At 34.3% G+C, this 17,727-nt stretch overlaps 1 protein-coding gene across 1 annotated transcript in view; it reads right to left on the bottom strand.

The window, feature by feature from the left end:
• Window positions 1–17,727, bottom strand: part of LOC149779475 (parathyroid hormone 2 receptor-like) — a 153,159-nt gene that overhangs the window by 21,515 nt on the left and 113,917 nt on the right. Inside the window, exons 11-12 of the mRNA XM_089940164.1 lie at window positions 9,697–9,835; window positions 6,517–6,558 (exon numbers count right to left, since the gene is read on the bottom strand). Coding sequence (XP_089796290.1) covers window positions 6,517–6,558; window positions 9,697–9,835 — 181 coding nt within the window. The remainder of the gene's footprint in view (window positions 1–6,516; window positions 6,559–9,696; window positions 9,836–17,727) is intronic.

Below are 17,727 nucleotides of genomic sequence, written 5' to 3' on the forward strand. Positions count from 1 at the left end.
CTTCAACAACAATTATTTCCTGTTACATAAAGAACAAAATTCAGATCTACCTCTACCATTGTGCTATCGACCAGCAGATACTCGACGGAAAAATACCGAAGTTGAAATTCCAGGCTCTTGACAGAGTTAAGGAAACAAAATCTTGTATTAAATTATATTGTTTGAGTTCCTGTTAATGTTGTTGAAAGCGCGCTAACAATGGAAAAACTGCATGGACGGTAGGGTATGCTATAACGATTCATTCGTCACAAGGATTAACTATTTCTGATACAAATATTTGGATTTTTGATGATCGTATCGAAAGGTCAAATTTAGTTTATCTTGCAGTGACTCGAGTCAAAAGAATATCTCAGCTGCGAAGGATTAGTATAGACGTTACATAAACTGCTGGTAATAGCGATGTTATTCATAATGATATAGCAAGAAAAAATTGATTAGTTATGAACGGTGTGACAAAAAATTAAGCGTGACTTTGATCTCGATGTTGAATTTATCATGACATTAAAACAACGACAGAAAAATCATTGTGCGAGCTGTAGCACAGTAATGTTGTGGCAGTATTCGAATAATGATCCAAGACAATTTACTGTCGATAGAATTGATAATAATCTCAGTCACACACGCGAAAATGTGATGCTGACTTGTTTTGAATGTAATCGAAGTCGAGGCGCCAGTTCATAAAAGTGAATGCGGTGGTAATTGAGTATATTCAGGAATTACTTGCAATTGTTCGCATATAAATCCACGTTGAGGAGCAATTCAATCCAATCTGTAGACTGCAGGTCGACCCGTAGATGTAACCACGCAGAAAAGTTTATGTGTCGTCACACTCCAAATAGGATCAGTTGCTCTTTTTTCCTCACCTTTTTCAAGTTCACCAGGTTCATATAAATATCTTACAGTCAGATTACCTAGTACTGGTTGTTTTAAAAAATCATGTCGTTGTATTGGCATATCTTTTTTATGATTGCATTGATGTGTTTCATAGAAATTACACGAGTAATTGCATCATTTAACGCAGCATTTACACTTGGTAATATTGCAACCCACTCACGATATCTCTTGTCTTTCTAAATTATTTCCTTTGTATATTGATATCCAAACAATCGCTCAGCTAGTATTGATTTAAATCGTTCAACAATTGCCTGATTGCGATGAATTGCGGTATGTCCTCGTCTGATTTTGACGTTATATTTTTTCATTAGAGATGATACTGCACCAAATAATTCCTTGCCAGGATCAACCTGTAGTAGATGTGGCCATCGTAGAAAAACTTCGTGGTCCGGATCCTCGATGATAAATTCGTTCAAATGCAGATCCAACTCCAGTTGCTGTCATAGTTGATTATGGTTCTGCTTCTTTATATTTACTTGCAACGTCAACGATAGTCAACGCATATTTGTATGTGCGTGATTGACGTCTACCAGTTTTAACGGTATCGTGTGAAAAAAAAAATATCTGCTTGATGAACTTCATTGGGAGCGCTGACATCAAAATGTGCATACTGAATTTGTTTAGGTGGTGGTAAATAAATTTGCCATATTGCCTGCCGTGCTTAAAAAATTTCAGCAACTGAACTTGTGACATTTGCTGCATCAGTAAGTTTACTAATTGCTGCTCTACTTTTCCAATATCCTCTTGGGCTATAATAAACCGATTCCATTATAATAATCGGTTGATTAATTACCGGGTCCTAGTTTACTTTTCATCACAGATTTTACTAGGAAGCTAGCAAGTTTTTCTCTGAGAGATTAATTTTTTATGGAATTTAACGAGTGAATCAACTTAACATCTTCAATGTGTCGTTGTTGAGGATCTTAATTTTGATATGCTACATCATGCACATGACATGCTTGATCAATTGAATTTATTGGATACTCTCCAGGTTTTGATTGAATTTTTTTTCGTCAAGTCGAATATCAAGTCCAGTGCCAGGACCGCAACAATTACATCCTGGAAGGTGTTTCTCGCCAGGATATTTAGCCCATGTATCTCCTGGTAATTTAAAACTGAAGCAGCGATATCTCCACCAAACACTTTGCATCCTGACTTAAGGAGAATAAACTTATATTTTTTGTGCCACATTTTATACATTTGCCTGTAAGTGCACGTTTATTATTTTTCGTTATTATTGTTGTAAATCCACTTGTTAGAGTGGGTGTTCTGCATCGAACGCAATATAAATCCATATAATTTATTAAAATTTGTATCACATGGATGTTACCGATTTTTCAGCGACACGAAAGCAAGAACCAGTCAAACATCATCCAGCACTACCAAATTCTATCAGAGCAATTATCATAGGTCCATCTGGGTCTGGTAAGACGCAATTGTTGCTTAATTTGATAATGAGATAGTTAAAGTGGGATAAGTTGTATTTGGTGGCACCATCTGTAGATGATCAACAATGTTATGATGTGCTTAAAGATTTTAATGAAAACGCAAAATTGTTGGATGAAGACGGTAATGATATTTTTGATTTCATCACTGATATCGATGAAGCCCCACCTCGATGGATTTATTAATAATCTTGTAGTGTATGACGATATAATGCTGGACAAACAATCAAATCAAGCTAGAAAATTTTCTAGAGGCAGACATAAAAATACTGATGTGATTTATGTTACTCAGCAATATACACAAATAACTAAAGTGATAAAAAAATAACTGTATATTTTAGTTGTGTTTAATGGAGTTGATACACATACTTTGCAAAATATTTATCAGACTTGGTGTTCAGGGGATATGATTATGATTAAGTTTAGAAGTTTTTTAAAAAAAACACAAGTTACCTCACACGGATTTATAACAATAAATTTGCATGATCCTCGATCACGATATCGTATAGGTCTTTGAATAACAAAACAGCAGCAGGGATGGCGCGACCTCAAGTAATTGTCCGACAGGTAAACACGATCGACCAAAATAATTATAACAGCGTTAAATGCAGTGGATCTGGCGTCATTTTTTATTTAGAAAAAAGGTCTATTTTCAAAAGACACTTAGAAAATTATTTTCTTCACCACTTTTTTGTAAGGTTTATTTTCAAGATTGGACAGTTCTGGCAGAATACAAAGTGGCCACACACATAACTTTCTCGGTCTTCATCATATACTTATATGTTTTTATTTTATTTTCTTTCACTTGTTTATGTTTTGTTTTCTTTTTTAAACACTGTACCCAACATGATAGTTATTTAAACTTCACTATCTCTCAAAACTGTACCGATCCGGTGGCCTAGTGGTTAGAGCGTCCGCCTCGGACGCGAGAGGTCGTGGGTTCGATCCCTTATATATAAAAATGGTACTAACAGATGCCTCGATAGGTGCTCAGCATTAAGAGGTTAGTGTTAGAACTGGTCGGCCTGGTGTCAGGATAATTTCACTAGGTGGAACATCATGATACATGTCTGCGGCATGATGCCCCAGTGCTAGACATCACTATAAGCTGCCACACTACAGACATCGTAGCGATATGACTGATTATTTTTAAAGCTACGTTAAAAATCCAAATCACACACACACACACACACACACACACACACACACACACACTCACACATCTCTCAAAACTAATTCGAAGCTAATATAACGAAAATGTTCTTCATTGTGGTTCTTTAATATTTTTAAAAGCGTTGCACCAACGAAATCCACTTATGTAGACGAGCTCTGTCTTTTGCATTACTTAGTTGTGGACTAATATTTGCAAAAATTACTTTTTTGCTGCGGGTTTAAAAAAAAAATCCAAGCTTGCAAACATGCATGTGTATACTGTGTTTATTTTTTTTGTTTTTAAAAAAATTATTTTGTTTTAAGCTGAGGATTTTACAGGTAAACTGGATTAAATTTGCAATGTGCAAGTGTGCATCTTGATGTCCATAGAGGATTATACAGTCCAACTTGAAAGTGAGTGGGTTGTATAATTTTCATGTAAATTATATGCCAATAGTTTGCTGAGTGTATACAAGTTACCTTTGTCGGGGAAGAAAGAAACGGCAGAAATATGATCCCAGTTTTTTTAAAACTGGAACCTGAGAAGTAATTTCTTTTACTATCGTAAGGTTTTCGCGTGTATAGGCTGTAATAGATATCAGAAGTTCTATATGGCAATGCAAATATAAAAGTATTGTATTGTATACAATCCAAATGTGGAATGAACATATTGTATATCTTGCAATGACAACATATTCTGCTTTATTGTTTTATTTTTGTCCTTACATAATTTATTTCTACATGAGCTGGATGTTTTCACTTGCTTAGAATTTTATTAAATTTTTGAATGTCATTTGCCAGAATAAGACATTTCTTCTTCTCTACTGTGTCCTATTTGTTCATTTTTATTTATTTATAAAAACAGCCGAGAACCCCCAAAGAATTGTCAGAATTGCTCTGAACTAATCAGTACTCTGTTGAGTTCAAGGAAAAATAAGTTATACTTATTTTTCATCGAAGGGAAAACTACAGCACCTAAGAATTCGTAAATTAAATTTAATTGACATTTTGGTTTTAATGGTGAGACAATAAAATAGTACAATGGTGTTAATTTATACTGAGATGATGATTGGCTTAAAGACAAGATTATTCACTGTTGTCCAAGTGTGAACTTGATTTGCTACTTCCTTTTCACAGGTACAAGTCGGAACGCGTGAAGTGAACAGTTTGTTTGTATTGTCCATTGTACTGAATAGGTAAACTCGGTCCCTCGATTCATCGTATGAATGATAGCGATCATTCGATTTATTATTAATTTTTTTAATTCGGATGCTGTCTATAGTTATTGTTTTATTGTTATTGTATATCGTCATCCATAAGACTAACAAAACGTTTCAATAAATTAAAAAAACAAAATGATTTCTTCCTTGACTTTTGTATTAGAAGTGTTACGAAAGGCCAAATTTATGCCAGCGAATAAACAGTTTGAAAGTATTTATCCTCATTATATGAAGGAGTGGTAGCTCACTTGGTAGAGCGTGGACTCACAATCCAAGAGTAGCGGTTTCAATAACCCGCCCCGGCCAGGAGGCGTGTCCTTGGGAAAGGCAATTAGCTCTCACTTCCTCGGCTTGATAAAGCCAAGAATGTGTTTTATTATGTAGGGGAAAAAAAAACCCAGTCCTTTTTTCAATTCAATCTGATACTTATCAGTCACTGAAATGTATCCACTGGTTGACAAAAAAATCTATAGCAAACATAATTGTCTTCTTTTGGCAGCGAAATGCAAAATACTTATCATCGTTACAAACAAAACATTTCTGTCAGAGTATTGTTTAGGAGGATGAATCTACCAAAGTTCCAGAACCTTGCTGCCAAATAAAAGTGACCACAAACACTTTCTTACATAATACATGATTTAAATAATTTATTGAAATTTTAGCAATTTGATTGTTTGATAATTAAGTTCAAATTAATTGACTGCGAGCAGATAACAGTATACTGTTCTCGATATCTAAGAACGGAGAATTCAATAAGGCCCTCTTTTATTGTTATAATTCGATCCCAGGTGACACAACAGGCGAAATTTGATTGGCTAATAATCCAAAGCGAAAACGTCTTGCGTTTTGTCCTGAACAAGGATTATTTCTTGCCCAAAATGATTTTTTTTAGTACCGTTCATTATTATCATGATGCTAACCATGTGATGTATACAACTCAGTTCCCTATGTGCTCTAAATTACAGTAGATTATTGATATCGCCGCCCAAACACATCTTGTCGAGTCGATACACGAATACTTACCAATTTCGATATAAAATGGAATTATAAGACTGTCTTTGTCTAATTTCATAACATATAAAGAATGCCAATCCCATCCCGGATTCAGCTCGTAGCTATGAAGCACTATTATATGTCTATAGCCCTAACGCTCATTTCACATCTCTGCTGTCCTAGTTTGACACAAGCAACGATATCTTGTTGCCCAGCCAAGGTCGGTGGTTTCGTCTGGGTTCGCCGGATGAGAGCGCGTTTACGTAAACTGGAAGATGTTGTGCAGTCGACGTACATTAAAGTTTAAACTGTGTGGTGAAACCATGTCTAGTTTTAAATGCAGCAACTGCCACCTTATTCAGCACATGAAGTGTCTATATAAAGCGACTTCTCATCATAGTTTTCTAATGAGGACGTTGCAAAATGGAGAAACTCGATATAACATACACAAGCGCTATTTTACGTTTCTCATTTCCTGCTTTCAAGTTACACACAATTTGGTGCATACATTTGATGTTCTTAAGCACCACATTTATATCGCATAAAAAATAGATCTTCTTTTACCAGACAGCTGGCCACACATCTGCGGTAGTCAATAGAACATACATACATACATACATACATACATACATACATACATACATACATAAACACACGTACGTACACAGATATATACGTACCTACGTACGTAAATACGTACAGACAAACAGACAGACATATATACATACAGACAGACATTGATTGTCTGACTGATAAGATTTGTTGTTTTCGAGGAAGCTTTTTTAAATAGTTTTTGTTGATATTTTACTTACCTCCCCATTCAGAAAACAGAACAATAATGATAGGAGAAGTCCCTGAAATGAAATTGTCTGGTATTAATTTGACATTTCTAAATATATTAATGACAGGAGAAATCCCTGAAATGAAAATATACGGTATCAATTGGACATTTATACAGATATCAGTGATGTAACACAACTAGCAAAATTAACTATTGAAGAACTATATTCAAGGCGATTGGAGAATCACATTTCAGTGAATTATGCCTTTCCCTAATGCTGCAGACGAAAGATAAGACTGGTAAAGGATTATACATTTGTTGACTGTTCTACATGCTCGGCGACTGACACGGACGTCTTTCATAGATACATTTGTGATTATTAAGGTCATTGCATCTCCAGCTTTAGAGGATTTTCTAAGAAATGAAGGACTTATTCTTCTAACTTCTCTACCCGAAGAGTAATAGTTTACTCTTTGTAAACCTGAAATGTGGTCTAAAAAAACACAAGTGCTTCAGAAAAATATTGATTATATACGCGTGTTTTATCTGGAAAATCCAATCCAAATAACACCGTTTTGAGCAGATGTATTTTTGTAGGAAAACTGGAGTAAGAATAGGTCTCAAGCATGCTTGCCAACGGATTAATAAAAGAGGAACGACACTGTTGAAATAACCTAATGGATTTTCAGTTCTGAATTAGGTTGTAGACATTGATCTATTGAAAGATCATTCGTACATTAAAGGTGGCCATTACAAACGTATTGCTTTTGTATATCATTTTATGTATTATCAAAAATTCTCCCTAAGGTTGGGATATGAAATTCAGGGTCTTCTCACGGCGTAAGAAAACAATATCTTCACAATATTTTCGCAATTTCAGCGTTAAGTTAGCCTTGTCTCAGCTGTGTTTACTAAAGAGTCTGGGTACATTTGCAAACAAACAAGGTCTTGATACAATGTTGAATATTACTTTTGTATGCATTATCTGTTTGAAAAAAACTAGCTACTTGAATGGTGTTAGCGTGCAAGAACTTTCTTAATGATCGTCACTGGAAGACTTTGGGTCAGATGGTTCTGACATTTGTACCTGGTGTTTGCACTTGTGGCCGCATTATTTTGTGATACATATGCTTTCTTTTGAAGTAATTCTCACATTTATCGGCGCGGAAGACAAAAATGACAGTAAGATATGTTTCTGAAGATAAAACATATTAGGATGAAGATTCCTTAAAAACATTTAATCGTTTTTTGTTTTTGTTTTTAAATTTATAAATGTGTTATGCCGACCTTGGTTCAGGGGTTACAAACAGTTGAACATATCAGATAGAAACTGAGTGAGCAGAAAATCTGATAAAATATCAAAGGATAAAGGAACGTTTACTGTCTGGAAACGGGTTAATTCACATTACGTACGATTTGTCGCTATAGCTAGAGATTATAAGTGAATTTTGGGTTTTGAAACATCTGAACACTGTCTTGTCATAGTGATTGAAATTTAATTTTCGTGAATGTTTCTATTTATAATCATTGAGTATCTACACGGTAGAAATAAATTGCTGGTTCACAAATACTAAAACTGAGATATTTTGACGTTTAATATAAAACTAGAATATTTTGTTAAATGGGAAGCAGAACTTTTACTTTGCATGTGTGGTCTTTGCATCATAAAATATTTGTTATTGACATAATGTGATATATATTTTTAAATAATTAAATGCTTTTTTGTAATGATAAGATTTTTTGAGAGGCTTTCTCAGTGTGCTACGATTGTTTTGTCCACAAAGGCTAAGTCTATATATATATATATATATATATATATATATATATATATATATATATATATATATATATATATATATATATATATATATATATATGTGTACGATCCAAGATATGCTTTCGAACCTGGACTGTTATGACAAAAATAATATTAACAACAATACATATCCCCAGTACATTAAGAACATATGCACGTGGAACTCAATTTTCCAAAATATAATGTATCAGATTTGAATAGGAAATAAAAACGAGGCAAATCCCATCTGACAACAACGTATTTCAGCGTGCAAGATAAAAACAGTTCTTCAGCTGTTTTTCACTACCTTGTTTTTCTTCCGTTGAAACTAACAAAGTTTGCCACTTTATAATTGACGTTCAAATTAAAATCATAGAAATGTTGCAGAACTCTCGTGTTAAATGCTTCAGAGGCTGTTACAGTCGTATTTTATACAAAATTGCCACCATTCGTCGGAGAGGATGTTTAAGCGTATGCATTTCAGGCATCAAAGAACATAGAACAAAATGACGTATATCCAGATGCTGTTAAATTTGTGAATTCCATCTTTTTTTCCCCAAACATTTTTGATGTGCCTAAAAGCATGGATTTGACAAAAATATTTTTCTCCTGTTCTTTGATAGATCCACCATGGTTTTGTTAATTCTGTGGAATTATTGCAGAGTGTACAAATATTTTTGTCCAACATATTTGCTGACCTGTTTCGGGTGGTGGAAATCTATGAACAACTATAAATGCATCTTCTTTCAACTTGACATTGCTTCCATATATAGTCCTCTTTTAGAGTTGTTTTTTCCTCAGGCAGTTTCTAAAACTGATCAAATATGTTACGTCTTTAGGATTTTTTTTTTACATCAGTTATAATGAGTTGGATAAATTTAGAAAATGCTGTATGGTAGGACATCATTACATACATGTTCAGCATGTTCGTTATTGAAAGTTTCCTTGATATTTAAATGGTAAATTAATTTTTAGGTCGTAATGTACGTGTGTATGATATAAGGTAAACATTAAGTGCTTAAGTTAAATCGTTATACTCCAGGATATCCACAAAACTCTGTAAAGATAGCTCAAAACGTTTATGGATCTGTTTTGTTATTGCCCCCCTACAAGATTGTGTGTGTGTGTTTGTATGTGTGTGTCTATATATGTGTGTGTATATGTGTGTGTGTAGGTATATATATATATATATATATATATATATATATATATATATATATATATATATATATATATATATATATATATATATATATATATATATATATATATATATATGTGTGTGTGTGTGTGTGTGTGTGTGTGTGTGTGTTTGCTATTATGTGGCTACTTATACATATATACGAAACGTGTTTCTCGCTGTTTTCCGTGTGACTGACTGTAAGTTCTAAGTGCGTGTTAGGTTTGATTGGTTACCTGGAAGGAATTGTAGAACATCTCGCAGTAGAGGTGAATGATGTCAATGTTAGGATCCAGTCCGTGGTGATATGCAGCAAAGACAATGTACGGGACGCCCAATAGAGGGACTAGAACAAGGAGGAATTTACCAAGTTTCCTATAAAAAAAATCAAGGAATGAGATAATATTAATCATTTTCTGCTTATCGTCCAAAGATAGCGATACAATCTAAGCTGGCACCGTGTAGTCCCAACAAAAATGATAAATTATTTAACATTATATGCAAATAGAAGTTGCAAATCAGATATAAAATTACAAGAATTGAAAATAAAATAAACGTGCATGTCTTAACGTTCAAAATACAAATAATGAATGCTTCTTTTCAGCTGTAGAATAAATGATAAACACACCAAACGATCATGGCGTGCAGACCATAAAATAACCTTCACAGATACAAACATTAGTTTCTAAGATGTCCGATAATAATACAAGACTTTGCAAGAAACCATAAACACATAACTCCAGTCAGAGTGAGAGATAAGAGTCACGTAGATGTACTCATGGTGGTAAACACATAACTCAAGTTAGAGTGAGAGATAAGTGTCACGTAGATGTAAACACATAACTCCAGTTAGAGTGAGCGATATGAGTCCCGTAGATGTACTCATGGTAGCAAACACATAACTCCAGTTAGAGTGAGAGATAAGAGTCACGTAGATGTACTCATGGTAGTAAACACATAACTCCAGTTAGAGTCAGAGATAAGAGTCACGTAGATGTACTCATGGTAGTAAACACATAACTCCAGTTAGAGTGAGAGATAAGTGTCACGTAGATGCACTCATGGTAGTAAACACATAACTCCGGTTAGAGTGAGAGATAAGTGTCACGTAGATGTACTCATGGTAGTTCATACAGAAACTTACCCTTATCGCGCTTTAACATACCAATTTAGAAGCAATCATACTGGAATACTGGAATATGATAAATAATGTCGGTAAGAAAAGACCCTTTCAAATTATTGCATTTCAAGAATGTTTTGAATATTTTAAAGAAATAAACTCGGCAGACACAGATAATGAGAACTGAAACGGTGCAAGTGGCGGATGTTGTTGAAAACTCTAGTCTGAATGACCCAACTGCAGCTGAAAAACTATTAAATGTTTTTAACAATATAAAAAATAATAAAGCCATTTCAACTGATAGTACTGTAAATAAATATGTAAAATGCTTAATTAATAAAATTTCAAAAGTGAATGCAAAACAGTTAAATATGATCGTGAATACTGGTTTCGTACCAGACGGTTGTACCAAAGGTGTTATCATGCCAATTTTTAAAAATAAAGGTGACAGAACCGATATCAAAATATGGACCTATTTCTTTAGGTGGCTTTTTTGGTAAAGTTTTCACAGCTATAGTAAATTGAAAATCTTTGACGATAATGAATTTCACTCTGAGACACAAGCTGGATTCGAGAATGGTTATTTACAATAAACAATATCTTTCTATTGCACATCCTTAAATGTAATTTATTGGATATAGCTAAAAATACATTTGTGTACTTCTCTTGACTTTAAAAATGCCTTGATAATGTATGGAAAGTTGGATTGTAACGTAAACTGTATGTGGTAGGCATCAGGGAAAAGTGTTTTAATGTTATCCTGAGTATTTATAACGATATCAAATCATGTGTCTGTGTAAATAATGAATTGTACGGAGGTTTTCATTTGAGATAAAAGTGTCAGAAAAGGGAAAAACGTATCTCCAATATTGTTCTCATGGCTCCTAAATGATGTTGAATCTTTCTTACTAGAAAATGGGTGTAGAGGTTACGCTGTACCCTCGAAACATACGGACTTTATAAATGTAATAAATGTTATGTCTCTTTTATACGCTGATGACACCATACTTGTCGCAGATAATCCTGCTGGCATGCAACATACTCTTGATGTGTTTAGATAATATTGCACTGACTGGAAATTTACAACTATCACGTTGCCTGCCCGCGATTACGTAAGTTAAGAACAAAGGAATTGGTTAGAAGCCATGTGTATATGTTAGACCCCGCGGCTATAGTGGTCCTGTTCGTAATTGTTAGGAAAGCCAGCTTTGTTGGGTGTCAAAAATCACACGTCGACGTTGAAAGCTTTGTTCAAGAACAAAGGACCGTTATTGGCATTGTAAATCTCACCACGTTGTCAGACGACCAGAGCAGTGTCTGCTAAGTTGAATAGAACAGGGCATAATCGATATCCAATCGGAAATGAGAGAGGGTGAGGTCACCATTTCAATCCAAATTTAATTGAGTAATTTAGACTAGAAACTTCAGTAATTGTGAAACATCGTGCTGGAATGTTAAAGCAATAACTCCTGGAAAGCCACTTGTAAATGAGTATTTCTGTAAGAGTTAGACAAAATTAGAGGGGGTTGACCGGCTCTAAAACAACGAAATCAAATAGGGAAGATTTATTTTGCATTAATAGTAGTGTGCAACCCATATACAATAGTTTGCACAAAAAGGAAAAAAAAATGGATCAAGAAGAAGGACAAACCGCTCCAGTCAGATCCAAGATCCGGCAATGTTTCCATACAGTGTACGAAGACAACAGAATGATTGTCAATCACCCGGCTGGGTGCCAAACCATCGACTTTGACTGTGCCACCAACCCACCAAGACAAAGTGAAGTTTTGATGGGGCTCCACACTATGGGAGTAGACATAGGCAAGATCAAAGCCTTACAAAACGGCGGACTAGGCAAGTACGTAGTCTACCCGAAAAGAGGGGAACCTTTACTGAAAGAAGATCTTAATATAAAGGGGATGATAGCCAGAGTTTACAAGACAGCACCATTCATCAGGACCATGGAACCAAGACTAACAGAAGTCAATGTAATGGGGCTTCTCATGGAAGTAAACAGCCAGGAGCTGGTGGAGAAACTTAAAAAGAAGACAGGAGTAACAGTTATAACTCACAAAATGGCGACGGTATGGGGATTTGCCCCCATAAAGTCTGGAAACAGACTCATCTATGTAAGTCGGGAAGACGCTAAGAAAATCCCGATCTTTCTCTACGTTCTGGGCTTCCGTCTAAAAACCTGGTACAGGGGGAGCGAACAGGATAGAGTTTGCCCCCTGTGCCACCAAAAAGGGCACGGTCCCAGAGACTGCCAAGGGGGAATAGAAAGACCAAAACAACAGGAGAATACCTATGCCAGCCAAGCGGCAGGCCAAGGGCAGAAAACTCCACCCCAACAGCAACAACAACAAAAACAACAGGACGAAATTTTAAACCTGATAAAGCAAATCAGGGAGGAAAAGGAAAAAGAAGAAGGAATACAAACCCTCCCTGACCTTGACATTACGAAAATAGAAGGACACAGGACCCTAGAGTGGGAGGGCTACCTGAGTCCAAATAAAACCTCAAGAGCAGGCGTGCAAAATGAAGAGGAGATAGTAACAAGAAATAGGTTTGACGTTCTAGGAGAAGAGAACACACAACTAGAAGACAGCCTCCAGATAGCGACCCCTCTGACGTCGACGCCGATGCCTAAGAGGAGGAGGGCGAAAAGAAACTCGGATGTAATATCACCCCAGGAAAAATCACTATCACGAAGGAAAAAGAACAAACAGGGAAAGAAAAGCACAGAAGTAGAAATACAAGAAATACAAGAAGAAGAAGACCCAGAAAACGAAAGCGAGGGGGAAGCAAAGGGGCAGACTGAATCAGAAACTGATACAGAAAATGACACAGAAATAGAGGAAGACACCGGACACAAAGAAATGGAATCTATACAAACTTACAAAACAGATACGGAAATCACGATCCAAACAACAGTCACAAGTGCAATAGAAACCTTAGACAGTACAATTTCATCAGAGGGGGATAGGGAAACCAGTGCCCCCCCCCCCCGAAAATTCACAACTAAGCACATAAATTATGTTTAAAATTATATTGATAAATCATACTTGTAAATTAATGTAAACAAAAATCAACACCCTGGTAAGAGACAGGAATGGAAGGAAAAAACTTGCAACTCCTGTCTGTTAAAGTAAATGGTATTAATAGAGATAAATTATTCAAATTTCCGAAAGACTTAAATTATGACGTATTGTTTATACAAGAAATACACAATGGATTTAAAGATAACATAAAAGTAACATTTGAAAGTCACCTGAACGGTATTTTACTAATTAGTGATTATGAACATACAGATATTAAAGGGTGGTGGTGGTGGCAATGTTAATTAAAAATAAAAGGGGATTATCATGGGATAGAGTAGAAATAGATGGGATTTTCAAAAGGTAGAATGATACACATTATAATTGAAGAAATGCACATAATTAATATATATATGCCAGCTAACAGGGAACAGAAGAAAGTTTTTTTTAGAACATTTAAATAAATACATTGAGAAATATGCTACAGAAAACCTTATCATAGAGGGTGATTTTAATTGGGTGGGAGAAAATATAGATATGTAGGGAAAGCTGGCACCAAATGACATTAGAATTAAACCAGATATGGAATATTTTATAAAAAAATACAAATTGATAGATGTTTATAGAGTACAAAATTTATTAAGGAAACAATTTACTTTTGATTATAAAATAAATAAAGGAAGCCGTTTAGATAAATTTTATTGCAATAATTATGATAAAAATGTACACAGAGAAACTAATATAACTGATTTTAAAATATCTGATCACAAACTTATAAATATGACTATAACAATTAAAACTAGAATAAAATGGGGGCAAGGAAGGTGGACGCTAAATAACTCGATCCTAAAAGATACAGATTTTATACAAAATACCAAAAAAAAGAGATAGATAAACTTAAAAGTAGGGAAAATATAGATATAATGTTAGAATGGGAAAAATTGAAAGTCAAATTTTAAAAAATAGCGATAGAACACTGTAATTTAAAAAGTAAGAAACTAAAAATGGAAAGGGAAGTGATTAGATACCAACTGCAAAAACTAAACACTAATGATATAGAGACCAATTTAAAAAACAGATTGGAAGAAATAAATAAAATAGAAAGCAGGGGTAGGGAAATCAGGGCAGGAAAATATACGGGGATATATAGAAAAGCAGAGGGACTGTATAAAAGGGAGGAGAAAAGAATGGGGGGAGATAAAACTCTAGATAAAATTAAAATCAACACAACAACAACACCAAAGACAACATTATGAAACATATTAAAAACTATTATGCCACACTTTATGAATCACTAAATATAGCAGGGAGTGAAATTGATGATTATTTAGAAAAAATTCCCTGTGAGAAAATTAACCATGATTTTAAACAAATCTGTGATGATTTTATCACGCAAGAGGAAATTTTAGAAAGTATAAAAACAATGAATAAGGGAAAATCGCCAGGAGGAGATGGACTCTCTGCAGAATTCTATATGACATTTTGTGGAGAGTTGTTGCCCATTCTCGAATGGTTATATAATAATATATTTTTAAAAAATAAGGAAATGACAGGAACAATGAAAGAAGGGATCATTATATTAATATATAAAGGAAAAGGGGACAGAGAAGATCTGAAAAACTGGAGGCCCATTTCCCTCCTTAACACAGACTATAAGATATTGAGTAGGGTTTTAAGTAATAGGCTAAAAGAGGGGATAGGGGATATAATTAATATAAATCAAACTTGTGGGCCCAAAAATAGGGATATACAAAGCAACATTTTAAACATAACCGCAATAATAGACTATTTACAAAATAAGGGACAAAAAGCTGCCATGGTACTTTTTGATCAGGAAAAAGCCTTTGATAGAATTGAGCATAACTATATACAGAAAGTCTTAGAAAAACTTGGTTTCGGAGAATCTTTCCGAAAATGGACTAAAATACTATATAATAATATAACATCTAGAGTACAAAATAACGGAGCAATGACAGAACAATTTGACATAAAAAGATCAGTGCAACAAGGGTGCCCACTATCAATGCTATTATATGTAATAGCAATCGAAATGCTAAGTATTAGCATAAAACTAAACAAAGAAATTAAAGGTATAAAAGTTCCAAACATTACAGATGAAGTGAAAATGCTACAACATGCAGATGATTGCACCAACTTTTTAGATGACCCGAAATCCTTTGTGCACCTAATAAAGGAATATGAAAAATTTGGACAAGCGTCGGGATCTAAAATAAATCAGGACAAAACGGAAATACTAGAGATAGGTAACTGGCGTGGTAGGCATTCAACCATACCAGCCCATGCATTTAAAGATACCGTTAAAGCACTTGGGGTTTGCTTTGGAAAAAACGAAGAGAAGGATAACTGTAAAAAAATGGAAAGCGAGATAAAACGGAATGTTGATATCTGGGCACTTACGCCGCTATGTCTAATGGAACGGGCCCAAGTGGCCAAAACATACAGGTATGTAAACCTAAACTATATAATGAAGTCCACCAACATAAGTAATATAATACTTAATAATATAGATAAAATTATAATTAACTACATATGGGATTTTAAACTACACTATGTAATAAAAGAAACTCTGTACAAAGCAAGAGAATTGGGGGGGGGGGGATAGGGATACCAAGTCCCATAATTTTAAAAATTACAAATATTTTAAATAGATTTAAACGACTGAATGACGACCCGAAATTACCTTGGGAAGGGATTTACATATATTGGTTTGGTTTCATTTTACGGAACAGGGAGGGTATATATAAAAACAATAAAGTTATGAAACTATTAGAAACTCCTAGGAAATTTAAAAGTATAAAAGATTTATTAATGAAATATAGGGATAAAAAAGGATTTTGGGACCTGGACGAAAAACTCTCGCATAAATGGATTCGAAATGACATTACCAAAAATACACAATGTAAAGTGGAAAGAGAAAACTTATATGTTAACTGGAAAAGGGCATGGGGGCACTGGTCGCAACTAGGTTCTTTGAAAATACAAAGCCTCGCCTTCAAATACATGCATGATGCATGGTTGACAGGAGAGGCTGCAGCGAGACGGCATATGGTCAGAGTACCGCCAAAATGTCCGCTGTGCAAAATAGGTATATTTAATAAAAGATATGTTATTTTAAATTGTAGGGAAATACAAAACGCTAGGAAAAATATAGTAGATGAAATTAATAAAAATAGTAACTTTAAACCGCAATGTATATTATACCTTGATGGTGATTTTAACAAACAAACTTTATACAAAATTTCAAGTTTTATAGTTAATACTATAAAAATTTGTGGCCCAATTAAATTTTAGCTTAGAAAAGATTTCAAGAGGGAAAGTACAGATAATGATGCCATGGGGCTATGTCACATGGCGCTACGCGAAGTGAACAGGCCCATGTAAGAGTCTGGAAAAGAACCCTCTTGAGATAATATAAATTAGAAAAATGGAAAATGAATATCTGTCCTTTTATCCTCTTACACTAACGAATACTTCATGTGAAAAGAAATTTATTTTCAAATTTTAAAAATTTATGCAATCGGAACTTTGGATTGTAAACTTAAATTAAGTTAAATTAAATTTATTTTTAAATTTATTTATTTATTTTTTTTTTAAATCATTCTCAACTACCACTATTGTAACGAAATTTTGGAACAATTATGATTAAAAGATAGACCTGCTCCATGGGGGAGAAACATAAAAATTAAAAAAAATGTGAACCCATCCTGGAGCTCAGTCTCATCTAATAAAGAAAGGTGAATATAATACATTCATAAGAATCAATAAGATACATTCATAAGAATCAATAAGATTCAAAACATTAAGGGGATATCACCGATCTTCCAAATTCAAAATTTAAAAATCTTCCTTTGTATTGAAAACACGGAATATATTAGAAAAACTGATACACTACAAGAATTTGACGTAAAAGCTATCCCAACAATAACACAATATAGCATACATAACCCATAGCACAAACATATAACAAACACGGGATGTAGGAGACCCTAGCAAGGTCACAGAAAAAGCAAACTAGGGGAAGTAACCCGAGAGGATAATGGAAATCACTCTCGGAGATACACCCCTATAGATACACTAGGGATGGAAAA

The sequence above is a fragment of the Sinohyriopsis cumingii genome, chromosome 17, assembly GCF_028554795.1.
Source record: "Sinohyriopsis cumingii isolate HCF-2022 chromosome 17, ASM2855479v2, whole genome shotgun sequence".
Classification (NCBI taxonomy): domain Eukaryota; kingdom Metazoa; phylum Mollusca; class Bivalvia; order Unionida; family Unionidae; genus Sinohyriopsis; species Sinohyriopsis cumingii.